At 44.2% G+C, this 12667-nt stretch overlaps 1 protein-coding gene across 4 annotated transcripts in view; it reads right to left on the bottom strand.

Moving 5' to 3' along the window:
• Window positions 1-12667, bottom strand: part of TAMM41 (TAM41 mitochondrial translocator assembly and maintenance homolog) — a 55634-nt gene that overhangs the window by 31465 nt on the left and 11502 nt on the right. For 3 of the 4 annotated variants that reach the window (XM_045025592.1, XM_045025593.1, XM_045025594.1), the window contains exons 1-2: window positions 3893-4058; window positions 2128-2307 (exon numbers count right to left, since the gene is read on the bottom strand). In XM_045025592.1, the coding sequence (XP_044881527.1) occupies window positions 2128-2307; window positions 3893-4030 (318 nt within the window). In that variant the 5' untranslated portion in view covers window positions 4031-4058. Of the gene's footprint in view, window positions 1-2127; window positions 2308-3892; window positions 4059-12667 lie in introns of those variants that run through there. The other variant, XM_045025595.1, reaches the window with a different exon arrangement.

The following is a 12667-nucleotide window of genomic DNA, read 5'->3' as shown; positions in this document are numbered from 1 at the left end:
AGTGTGAAAGAATTTCATAGTAGTCAGTGTTAATCAATCCCTACTTACCATGAAGTAACATCACAAAATGAAGCCTTCACAGTAAGAGGTTATACACCAAGATTTTAAGTATTTCATTAAAAACTCTACCACCCAATTCTGCATGAATTGAGTTCATGCAATCCTAATCTACCAGAGAAGGCAATTCCAGCTGCTTCTCGTAACAGTTTTTTCAAATTCAATTATTGCTTGAATATTTTAATTCAACTATACATGGTCTGACTGTGTTTTATGTAAGGGTATCCTGCATGTATGTTCTAAAGAGCTAACTCAATACAGAACAGATTAATTTTACAATTCTCCTCCATTGCCCTATTAATCCTAGAAAGCCACAATGAAGAATGAAGCTCACATTTTGGTCAGTGTCTTTTTTTAATTATATGACATTATGTAATGGAAAAGCTCTATAGAGGTTAATAGAGAAAGGGTGAAATCCATAGGGTTCCAAAGAAACTACACCGAAAACCTAAAGTTTAACAGGAAATTGTGATGGGATCCCTACCTCTGCATGATAGATTTGTTTAAGGATTTTATAGAATGGTTATTTTCTACTAAGTGCCATAAGTTTTGAAAAAAACTTGACTAGTGCACACACTGGATGACATGATATTTGAGATAGATCAGAGTGCATGGCAGAATGTCACAGCAGAACAGGAACTATGTTCTGCAACTTTGGAAGGCTTAAAACAGAATAACAATGATAATTTTAGGACCAAGTTATGTGCAGAATACTCCCCACCAATTTTTGCTATTTGGGGTACTCAATATATAATCCTATAAGAGTTGCAGGTCAATTTCAATAGTTAGAAGGATTCAGGCTGAAGAGTTTGTTTCCTGTCAATCATAAGTTAAAGTAAAGCTGCCTAAATAATGTAACACACAGCAGATTTCTGTACATCCCAGGATTCCAGTGATTACTAACAGGGTCAAAGTAATTCCAGAACCATTCTTAACAGACCATGCATGAACAGAATGGAGACCGTCCAAAAGCTGTCACCACCACACAAATTGAAGGGAAAAGCAAGAGTGATGGGTAGGAGACATAACAGAAGTCTTTATAGCAAAGACATTGCTCCTGCTCCCCTCAAAGCCAAGTTAAAAAAACTTTACTTCAGGAGGACCAAGATCGGGCCCATAATTCATACCTCCTCCAAGTGACTTACACACACATGAAATACATTAAAGAGGGCCTCTTTCCACCTCCAAATCAGTGAGGTGGGTTTTTTGGTGAATGTCTAGTCACTTATACCATGCTCACCCTGGTACCCCAAGCCTGAAATTCCTTAGCAAAGTCATAGTTGGCTGCAAATGTAGTTTTTCCTGTGTTCTCCATTCCATTTCCTGCTTTTGGTGAAGAGATGGAATTTGATTTTCTTGTCGTTACCACAAGCTGAGAACAACTTGAAACAGCACTGAGGAGGTGGAAAGGCACTAACACACACACCTCAACACTACCTGTTTAGACACAGATGTTGGAGTATGACTAGACAGAATAAATACTACACTACCAGCACATGATTTATTAATTACACCCACTGTTAAGATGAGAGAGAATCAGAGGTTAAATAAGACAAATGTCAATTACGTCATGTCCCATATTTGCATTGACATCAAAATACAAACAATCCACTCTGCTCTGTGAACTGGCCAAACTCGGAATCTAGATCTCAGTTTTCCCATTTGTAAAATGGTGACAATACTTGTCTCCTTCTCACATTGAAGGCTGTAAGGTGTTTAGAATTATTGCTGAGAAAAAGAATACAAGTTCAGTTATTACTGTGAAAGTGCTTAACTGCTGAGTGTAATTGTTGCTTTTATTGAGCACAATGTCGTCTCCTGTTTTGCTTTCCAGGATTTAACACATTACTTTGTAAAACAGCTTGAGACACTGAATATTAAAGATGCTATGTAGAACTGAAGCTTTTATTTAAGTGCTTAAGTATCAGTCAAGGATCAGCTACTATCTGTAACATAAATGCAAACTGCAATTTGTATTTCCTGAACAGCTTCTTCCCTAGGCTAGTAATTCCAATACTCTAGATGTAAACATTTGATCTATACAAATTAGTCACAACCGATTGTACTTACCCTACCATTACATTGCACTAAAGTATTGTAGTAAATCCCTGCTCCACAGCTCTGTATATTACTGATGTGCTTTGGCCCAAAAAGTTTTAGGAAGGAATAATGACTCCTATTCTTTAACAGGTTCATCATATGCCAAGTCACAGAATCATCTACAGCAAACACGAAGTCCAGCATATTGTGCTACAAGGTAAACAGAAGGAAAAAAAAGACACGGTTACATATAGTTTAGGAAACAAGCAATATCCACTCTGTAAGATTCTATTGATCTTCACATAATGCCCACAAATGATAATAGGAGACAACACACAGCCAGGACATAACCAACCCATAACTGACTTTTAAAAAAAGCAAATTAATTCATGTCCAACACATTTCTATATAAGACAAATCTTTGCATGATAATCTAATGTAATTTTTTCATTTGGAGTTCTCAGTGCTTGGAAAATTACGCACAAACCCCAACTCTCAGTAGACTTTTTTTTGTTTTTTTTCAAGACCTGATATAGTGAGAAATTCAAACTTTACCTGTAATCAGTTGTTTCTGACAACAAAAGATTTGTGATGAAGTAACAGTTTGAACTGAACTCCAACCTAAGAGACTTGAACATAGACTAGCTAGTTCAGAACAGTTTTAGTTATTATATAACCAGTTATTATATGTAACATTTTGAGATATGCTGAAAGTTCTTGAGGAATGACTCTCTGCATGCCTTGCCATTTCTGGACTGCTCTGAGTTGCTCAGCTAATCAGTGATTGAACAGAGTTGGTACAGAGTTGAATAGACTGTTGTTAAATCTTCCAAGTTATTCTCCCTTCCTCATGTTTGTGGGGAACAATATTAAAAATGTAAAATTCTTATTTTTCTTCCTTTGCCTCTTGTGGTGAGGAACAAAAAGAGGGAGACATTTGAATTGATCTAGATTGCTTGGAAAATAAAACCCAGTGAAAAGGCAAGCTATGCCCATGCATGAAATCATGCAGTTTGGCCAATTTAAAAGAAAAAAGGTAATAATTGGAGATATACCAATCTCCTAGAACTGGAAGGGACCTTGAAAGGTCATCTAGTCCAGCCCCCTGCCTTCACTAGCAGGATCAATTTTTGCCCCAGATCCCTAGGTGGCCTCCTCAAGGATTGAACTCACAACCCTGGGTTTAGCAGGCCAATGCTCAAACCACTGACCTATCCCTCCCCCCAATAAAAGCTTCTGGCAGTCAGATATTTAAGGTCGCCCCGAGCATAGGCCTGCATCCCTGACCATGTTCACTAACTCACTGAAGGACCTAGCCTCGATGAATTTTTTTAAACACAGTTTTACTTTTGGCCATAACAACATCCCCATGGCAATGAGTTTCACAAGTTAGTGGTTCACTGTGTAAAAAAGTACTTCCTCTTGTTTGTATTAAACCTGCTGCCTATTAATTTCATTGTGTAACCCATGATTTTTGTGATGTAAGGAAAGGGTAAATAACACTTCTCGATTCACTTTTTCCACACTTTTCAGCTCAGAAAAAGAGATGACTAAGGGAACTACCTCTCAAGGGCCATGCCTCTGCCTGATCCCCAGGCGTGCACAGGGGATGGGGTAAAACCCATAGCCAGGCAATGCCCCCTCTCCCCCCCCCCCGTGCATGGGGGGGGGGGGTTAAAAACCCATAACCAGGCAATGCCCCCTTCCAGGTGCACCGGGGGGAGGGGGGAGGAATAAATCCGTAGCCAGGGCCGTGCCCTGCCCTGCCCGCCCCCGGCTGCACAGTCCCGCTTACCACGCTCTGGCTGGGGGTGGCCCCCGCCTGCCGGAAGACCCCGGACCCATAGGCGAAGGCCAGGCTGAGCTCCTGGGGGAAGTGAGCCAGGATCCTCCGGAACTGCACCCCCGAGCCGGACAGCGCCGGCAGCGCCATGAGCGCGGGGCCCGGCAGCAAGTGGCGCCTGCGCCCTGCGTGCGGGGGCTGCCGGGCGGAGCGCGGCCCCGGCCCGGCCCCGCCAGCGGCTGACAGGGGACGACGGCGCAAAGCAGCGAGAGAGGCCGGCGCTGCTCGGGGAGGCCAGCCAGGTCCACAGCGCCCCCCGCGACGGCCTGGGTCGCAGGAGCCGCTGGTGCTCGGACCGCTGTGGTGCCTTTTTCCCTTCACCCCATAACCCCAGTGTCCCTGCTCTGCTCTCCCCAACCGAGGGGCCCTGCACCCGCCAAGTCCCCACTCACAGCCCCTACACCACCACCCCTGACCCCAGGTCCCTCTAAGCCCCCACCCAGTGTCCCTGCACCGGGCACCCCCCCAGGGCCTCTGCGATTCCCATGCCCCTGCAGTCCCAATTCCCCACCCACAGGCCTTACACCTTCCCCACACCCAGGGCTCATGCACACCCAGATTTCCTGAGGTTTCCCTTCACCCATCACCATGGCCCAGCATCCCATCCTCCTGTCAAGCCTGGTGCCCGCTCCCTATAGTCCGCTCCACGCAAGCCAGAGACAGCAAAGTGTTAAAGCCAAATGAGGGTTCCTCTGGTCCACATCTGCTTCCTCTCCACCAGCCACAGGACCAGAACTGATAAAGAAGGCTTGTGGGTCAATATCGTCCCACCCAAAGGTTCAGCATCCCACTCCGAGTAAACTCTGAAATGGCCAAAGGTATCCCATTCAATATTTCTCACCCCACCAGACCAAAGCAGATTAAATGACACTTCCTTTCAGAATCCTGTTTCAGTGGCCAATGCAAACCCTTGTAATTATTTACAAGTACCTCATTCCCTATGGACGTGATCTTTTCGTATCCAGTTAGTTTACGACATTTCTAATTTTTCAGTCCACAGAGCATTCATTTTTTCCTTACATCACTTATTCAGCTTTAGTTTAAACTTTTGCTGTGGTTTCTTCTATCTCTTTTCTTCTTCGATCTCTTTCCTTCTCTCCTGTTTTTATTGTACATCCTCTTTGCTTTTAGAGGCTTCTCAGAGAACTTTGGCAGTCCTATTCCTTTTCCCACATTGACAAGAAAAAGTGTAATTGCCAGTTCACTTTCCTTCACTTAGTTGTTTTGTCACACACTTTCTTAGTTGATGTTGTCTTTTATTGAACCTTTCTTAGTTTTAATTATTAGGGCCCTGATCCTGCAAACACCAATTTGAATTCAATACAACTATTGCCAAGTGTAAAGTTAAGTACATGCTTAAGTGCTTGCAGGATTGGGACCTAATTTGTTTTTTGTCAATTTTATGCTTTCCCGTTTCTGACTTTTTAACTTTTAATTTGATCTGTTCTGTCTATCAGAATATTCCCTTTACATGTCGTAATCGGGAATATTGAGAAAACTATGACATACGACGTCTGATCACAGAAGCCTCATCTTGCAAATATTTGCATGTACTTAACTGGAAACGAGAGTAAGTCTCATTGATTTCAAAGGGACTATTTGCATGCTTAAAAAGTAAACATATGCATAAGTATTTGCAGGATCAAGGCCTTTATACTTTATTGCAGTAAATAAGTTTCTGATATACACAGTGAAGTCAGGGCCTGTGCAATTACATTAATCTGCAATATTAGATGTACAAAATGCTATGTGATTATTTAGTCCACATTTCATGTGAAACTCTGGCCATACAGACCATGTCAAATAACAGCCTGATCCAATGCCTATTAAAGTTCTTCCATTTATTTAATGGGCTGTGAATCAAGCCCTGTAGACCTAATCTTTTTACTCACTAAACATTTCCCATGTATTATTCATTGTAAGCGAGTGGCCGGGGCTCGACCCTCTCCGGGGGAATGAGGGGAGCCACCCCGGCTCACTACGCTCCAATTGGTCCGGGAAAAATTACCCGGCAGTCCTAGCGGTAGTTGCCCGCCCGGGGGGCAAGGGGCTCGGGTCCCCCGGCAGGGCGGAGCAACGGTAACAGTTGAGGGCCCGGCCTAGGTCAGGGTGGGGCAGCAAACACAGAATCAAAAAGCTCAGGCCTTTGGTTCAGGGCTGAGCAACAGTAACAGTTAAGGTAGTGGCCTCCTCAGGCCAGGGAGAGGGGGAGTCTGCCACCCCAGGGTGGGGTGGCAGGGGGGACGCAGGCCCTCCCACTCCACTGCGTCCCAGCCCGGGGCCCTAGCAGCGGCTATCACTCCGCTGGTCAGTCAGTGGGGATCCTGACCGCAACACACTGACATAGGCTCCGGTAAGGTCGCAGCCTGACTGGGGTCGGCTGCCCCTGGGCTACTTCCGAACTCCCCCTCGGGGCCTACCTGGGTCCTAACGTCGGCCTCTGGAGGGTCCACGAGCATGGGCTCATCACGGCCGGGGCTGGGTGCCAGGTCCGGCAGTTCCTCGGGGTAGTTGGGCCACGATAGCTCCAGTGGCTCTTCCGGGTAGCAGCAGGCATGGGGAAGCTCCGGTGGTGTGCGTCCACGGTCCGAGGCTAGCATCGACTTCTGGAGCGTTGCACTGTGGGTAGCTATTCTGTAGCTACCCCATAGTTCCCGCAGCCTCCCCCGCCCCTTGGAATTTCCGGGTTGAGATCCCAGTGCCTGATGGGGCAAAAATCATTGTCGCGGGTGGTACTGGGTAAATGTCGTCAGTCACTCCTTCCTCTGGGAAAGCAACGGCAGACAAGCATTTCGCGGCTTTTTTCCCTGGATTGCCCTGGCAGATGCCATAGCATGGCAATCATGGAGCCTGTTTTGCCTTTTGTGACTGTCACCGTATGTGTACTAGATGCCGCTGACAGAGGCGATTCAGCAGCACTACACAGCAGCATGCTTTTGCTTTTGCATGACAGCAGAGATGGTTACCAGCCATACTGTACCATCTACCAATCCATAAATTGGTAAAAAGATGATCATGGTTACCAGTCCTTTTGCACTGCACCATCTGTTGCTGTCATAAGTGCCCCTGGCTACTCTTAGCCAGGGGCGCAAAAGCCAAAATTGGGAATGACTCCCTGAGTCAATCCCTCCTTTTTGGTATCTAAAAATAGAATCAGTCCTGTCTAGAATTTGGGCAAGTGTACTAGAGAACCACTGTATCATAGAACCAGAGAGCACAGCTGCTCTGTGTCAGATCCAGCAGAAATTATGAGCTGTATGCTATTCACAGGGGATGCTCCTGCAACAACCCCACCTGTTGATTCCATTCTTCCCCCAGCCTTCCTGGGCTACCGTAGCATTGTCCCCCCACTTGTGTGATGAAGTAATAAAGAATGCAGGAATAAGACACAGTGACTTGTTAGTGAGAAATGAGTGGAAGGCAGCCTCCAGCTACTATGATAGTCCAGACAGGACATTAAGAAGTGTGGAGGAGAGGAGCCCAGCATCGCGCTGCTAGTCCAGGGGCAATTGAATCTTTTCTTTACACATGAAGGGTGGGGGCTGATGGAGCTCAGCCCCCTGTTGCTATGATGAGGACGGTTACCAGCCATACTGCACCATCTACCAAGAAAAATTAGGGCCAGGCGCCCTTGATAGACCTAACGGATGCTAGTCGGCATGGTTACCAGTCCTTTTGCACTGCCCCATGTGCCAATAGGCTGATGATGATGATGGGTATCAGTCTTACTGCACCATCAGCCACCCATGGTGGGGGGGTGGAGCAAGGATGTTGGTGTTGAGTGCTGCAGCATCGCGTCTATCTGCAGCATTCAGTAAAGATAGGGTGACATGTAAAAGAGTCAAGAGAGGATTGTTTTCCCTTTCACTTCTGGAGGTGGGTGGGGGGGTGCGTAAATTGTCGAGCTATGCCCTGACCCACCGCGGACACTGTTTTTGACCCTAGAAGCATTTGGAGCTCAGCCAAGAATGCAAATGCTTTTCGGATACTGCAGGAACTGTGGGATAGCTTGAGTCCTCCAGTCCATGAGCGTCCATTTGATTCTTTGGCTTTCCGTTACGCTTGTCACGCAGCAGTGCGCTGAGTCCCTGCTATGGCGTCTGTCTGGAGATTTTTTTTAAATGATTTTGAATTTCGTCTTCTGTAACGGAGCGCTGATAGAACAGATTTGCCTGCCCTTACTGCGATCACATCTGCATGGTCCATGCTGGAGCTCTTTTTTTATTTTGATTTCGGACTGCATCGCCACCCGTGCTGATTGGAGCTCCACGCTGGGCAAACAGGAAATATTCAAAAGTTCGCGGGGCTTTTCCTGTCTACCTGGCCACTGCATCCGAGTTCAGATTGCTGTCCAGAGCGGTCAGTGGTGCACTGTGGGATACCGCCCGGAGGCCAATACTGTCGATTTGCGGCCACACTAAACCTAATCCGATATGGTAATACCGATACTAGCGCTACTCCTCTCGTTAGGGAGGAGTACAGAAACCGGTTTAAAGAGCCCTTTATATCGATATAAAGGGCCTCTCAGTGTGGACGGGTGTGGTGTTAAATCGGTTTTACGCTCCTAAAACCGGTTTAAACGCCTAGTGTAGACCAGGCTCCAGTCAGCAGCTGCCACTCTCCAGCTGCCCAGCTCTCCAGGTAGCACCGCCGCCAACAACAGCACAGTAGTAAGGGCAGCAGTATCACGACCCCCCCTCCCCGCATAGTAACCTTGCAACCCCACCCCCACAACTCCTTTTTTGATCAGAACTCCTACAATTACAACACTGTGAAATTTCAGATTTAAATGGATGAAATCATGAAATTTATGATTTAAAAAATCCTGTGACCGTGAAATTGACCAAAATGGACCGTGAATTTGGTAGGGCCCTACACATGAGGTAATGAGATGGAGAGGAAGGCATTTACAACATTTTTAGTTCCTTCATTCCCTGATACAGGGTTGGGGTGAAGATGACATTTGATTGATCAGGGTTAGTGTTTGCCAGTCATGGATTTCACTGGGAGTTTTACCTGAGTAAGGAGCATCAGATCAGGCCTTTTATGGATTTTATCTTGTTGAATTAATTTTGCAAAGTTCTTGAGGACATTCCTCCTTGATTATCACATGTGTGAATGAACTGGGTTAATACATTTTCTGGTAAGCTTTTAGTCACCTAGAAATCTTTTTAGTCTGTGTCAAGTAGTGAAAGCATGTCAACTGCATGCAGATATAAATGATTATATTTGCTCTGGTTACCAAGCAGTTTAATTTGCTTATTTCAGAATTAATACTTGCTGACAAACCCTAGTTGTTCAGCCAGTTACTGTATGCTGCCAATGATAAAGCTTGATAAGCAAATTCCTAAACATCTACTAACTCTTTTAAAGGCCAGGCTTCTCTTCTGGACCCTGTTTCTCCATCTTTCCCTTTAGAACTGCATGGAAACTCACACACAAAGAAGAGCCTAACTGCTCTCAGTGGATTATGGTATTAAAATATGACCAAAAAGGTGTAGGTGGAGAAGGCTCAAGTTAAAATTATTTGAAGGAAAATTTAAGTACAAAGGAGGAAAAAAAGTATTTAATTTGAATTTAATGATTTTATGTGATGACAGCTTGACAATAAAAGACTCTTTAACCATATGCTGCTTTCTTCCTTTACATTGGTTTGTGGTTGAGAACAAAGTCTCCCACTTCCTGGAATACTAGTTTGTTTAGCAACTTTAGCAGAACAAAACACACCATGAACATAAAGTTCCAGATCAGTTGTTTCTTTCAAACAAACAGCTTGTTTCAGTTGTCGAGCTGCAGAAAAGCAAAAGCAAAATAAACTGTTCCAAAATAGATGAAGGAAAGACCAGGCAAGGGCTTTCATGAGAGGCCCAGAGCCCTGATCTACACTACAAACTTGTGTTGGTATAACTATGATGCTCAGGGCGGGCCCTGCGGGGATCCAAAGTCAAACCTCGGCTTAGGAAGGACTGGAGAAGATGCTTTCCTTACCAGCCAGGGAGAAGGCCTGGCTGGAGTTACCTGAAGCGAGAGACATAAACAAAACTCTTAAGAAGGGTGTCATGGGACTGCTGAGATAATGAGGGTGCAGTGAATTGGTGATCGTGTAGAAGAACAGAATTTCTAGCTTTGAAATAGATAAGGTGTGTGACATAATATATTTTATTGGTAATGTCTTTTATTTTGTTGCTGGGGGAAGGGATAGCTCAGTAGTTTGAGCATTGGCCTGCTAAACCCAGGGTTGTGAGTTCAATCTTTGAGGGGGCCACTTAGGGATCTGAGGCAAAAATTGGTCCTGCTAGTGAAGGCAGGGGGCTGGACTTGATGACCTTTCAAGGTCCCTTCCAGTTCTAGGAGATTGGTATATCTCCAATTATTATTACCTATTACAAGCCTTTGAGCCTCAAGGAGCTCTGTTTCAGGTCTGGGAAAAGTAACCCCATAGTATCATAGCTAAATATAAGGTAGAATGCATTGTTAAGCATAAGAGGTTAACACATTTTTCAAGAGACCACATAAAGTGAAGTAGGCTATTAACACCTCTGCTGTCATAGCAAAAAGAAAGGTTAATAAGTTATAAATTGTTGTAACGAGTCATAAAACCACTGTCTCTGTTGATTTTTGGTGTCTAACAAAGTTATGAATTTAAGCTCCCAAGTTCATTTTTTGAAGGTGTTGTGCAGGTTTCCTTTGAGGATAAAATCAGATAGGTCAGATATGTAGTGATTGCTTTGTGAAGTGTTTGTCCATGGGTAATAGGGTGTTTTTTGTCTTTTATCATTTTTCTGTGTGAGTTCATTCAAGAACACAGTGATTGTCTAGTTTCACCCACATAGTTCTTGTTGGGGTATTTGATTCACTGGATGAAATACACTACAGGGTGTGATAGGCATGTGTAGGACCCATGGATCTTGAAAGGCGTGTTGTGGGGGGTGTTTGTTCATCATAGTAGCAGTGGAGATTTTCCATTTGTTGTTCTGGCCAGGTCTAGTGCTGCTTTGAGATGGTGTGGCGTGGACTATGTGTAGTTTGCTTCTGATGATGAGCTTGGTGAGACTGGGGAATTGTTTGAAGGACAGAAGAGAGGATTCCGGCAATATTTCTTTCAGGATGGGGTTCCCATCAAGTATTGGTTGTAACTGTTTGATGATCCTCCATGTGGGTTCCAGTGGAATGGTAGGTGACAACTAGGGATATTCTCAGTGCGGGTCTTTTTCTGTGTTGAAGTAGGTTCTCTTTGGGTAGCTTGTTCTTTGATGTGATCTAGTTTTCTGATGGAGTGTCCTTTGGTGAAGGCAGTTCTAATTGTGGTAAGATATGTATACCAGACTTTCTCCTCAGAGCATATTCTGTGGTATCTGAGTGCGTGGCTGAGAATTTCTTGGTGTATCTGGAGTGGTTACTGGATCTGTGGGGATAAGTGTGGTGATCCATGAGTTTCTTGTATATAATTGTCAGTAAGGTTTCATTGTTGAAGTGGACTGTGGTGTCCAGGAAGTTGATACAGGGAGTGTTCTAGACAGACTTTGATGGATGTGTGATGGTTGTTGAAGTTGTGGTGGAAATCTGTGAGTGAGTTTAGGTCATCTGTCCAGAGGATGAAAATACCTTTGATGTATATCAGGTATATCATTGGTTTTGTGATGTATTTTTCCAGAAATTATTCCTCAAGGTAGCCCACGAAGAGGTTGGCATATTGGGGAGCCATCCTGGTACCCCTGGTTGTTCCTATGATTTGGACAACATTTCTTACTTTGAAATAAGCTATTATATTCTACTAAACAGAAAGAGAGAGTGATTCAAAAGCACCAGTTGTGGTGCTTTGGCTGTGGAAGTGAGGAAACTGAGGCAATGGCAGAGTTTGATAGTGGATGAGATAAAGTACTGCCCCCTTCTCCTTCCCAGATGCATAAACCAATATGCTGGGAATTTATGTAAGGCTCCTAAATGGGTTGGAGACGTGCATGTAACTTGATGGGTGAGTCTTCAGCTCTCTCACTACTGTGGCATAGAATTCTGTTTCCATGATGGGATCATATGCATTATTGATTTCAGTGTGACAAGTCTGTCTTACACCTGGTAGTGACTTTCATGTTTCTAATGGCATGTTTAATTTTGTAAATGACAATGTCTCATGTGTTGATGGGGGTGCAGAATTATTCAGCATTTGAATCTAAAGCTGACTATCTCGTTCTTTCTGTGAACATCAGCTGCACTTTGCAGCCTCAAACCTGCCTAGTTTAAGTCTCACTTTGTCACATTTTGCTTTGCTGATTGCTCTTTTATGAGCTAAGAAATTGTGCAATTGCCCCAAAGCACTTGCTTTGAAAGTCTGTTTGTACCTGAAGCCTGACTATGCCTGATTCCCTGTGTTAGAGGCAAGTTTAGAGAAAGATACAGGGTTTGTTTGTTTTTTGATTGCATAATCTTTTATAAAAATTATTCAGAAAATGTATCTTTTTCTTTTCAATCAAATGGATTCCAAATATCTACTACAGTATGTCATGCCCTGCCACATGGAACAAAAATCAGCCTAGATACAGCTGGGTTTTTCAATTGTGCCACTGGGAACTCACTGGAAAAAAATTTCTCAGGCAAGTTTAGGTTATGTATTTTCCTTCTCCATTGCCAGTCTCTTTCTTTAATTCATTCTAGGTCTGACTTTTGGCACCATGCTAAACAATCTTTAATGTAATTGGCACATCTTTTAACTACAGTTTGTGCAAAATT

This window comes from Mauremys mutica, chromosome 7 (genome assembly GCF_020497125.1).
Source record: "Mauremys mutica isolate MM-2020 ecotype Southern chromosome 7, ASM2049712v1, whole genome shotgun sequence".
NCBI classification, from domain to species: domain Eukaryota; kingdom Metazoa; phylum Chordata; order Testudines; family Geoemydidae; genus Mauremys; species Mauremys mutica.
This window is presented reverse-complemented; position numbering and strand designations above follow the sequence as displayed.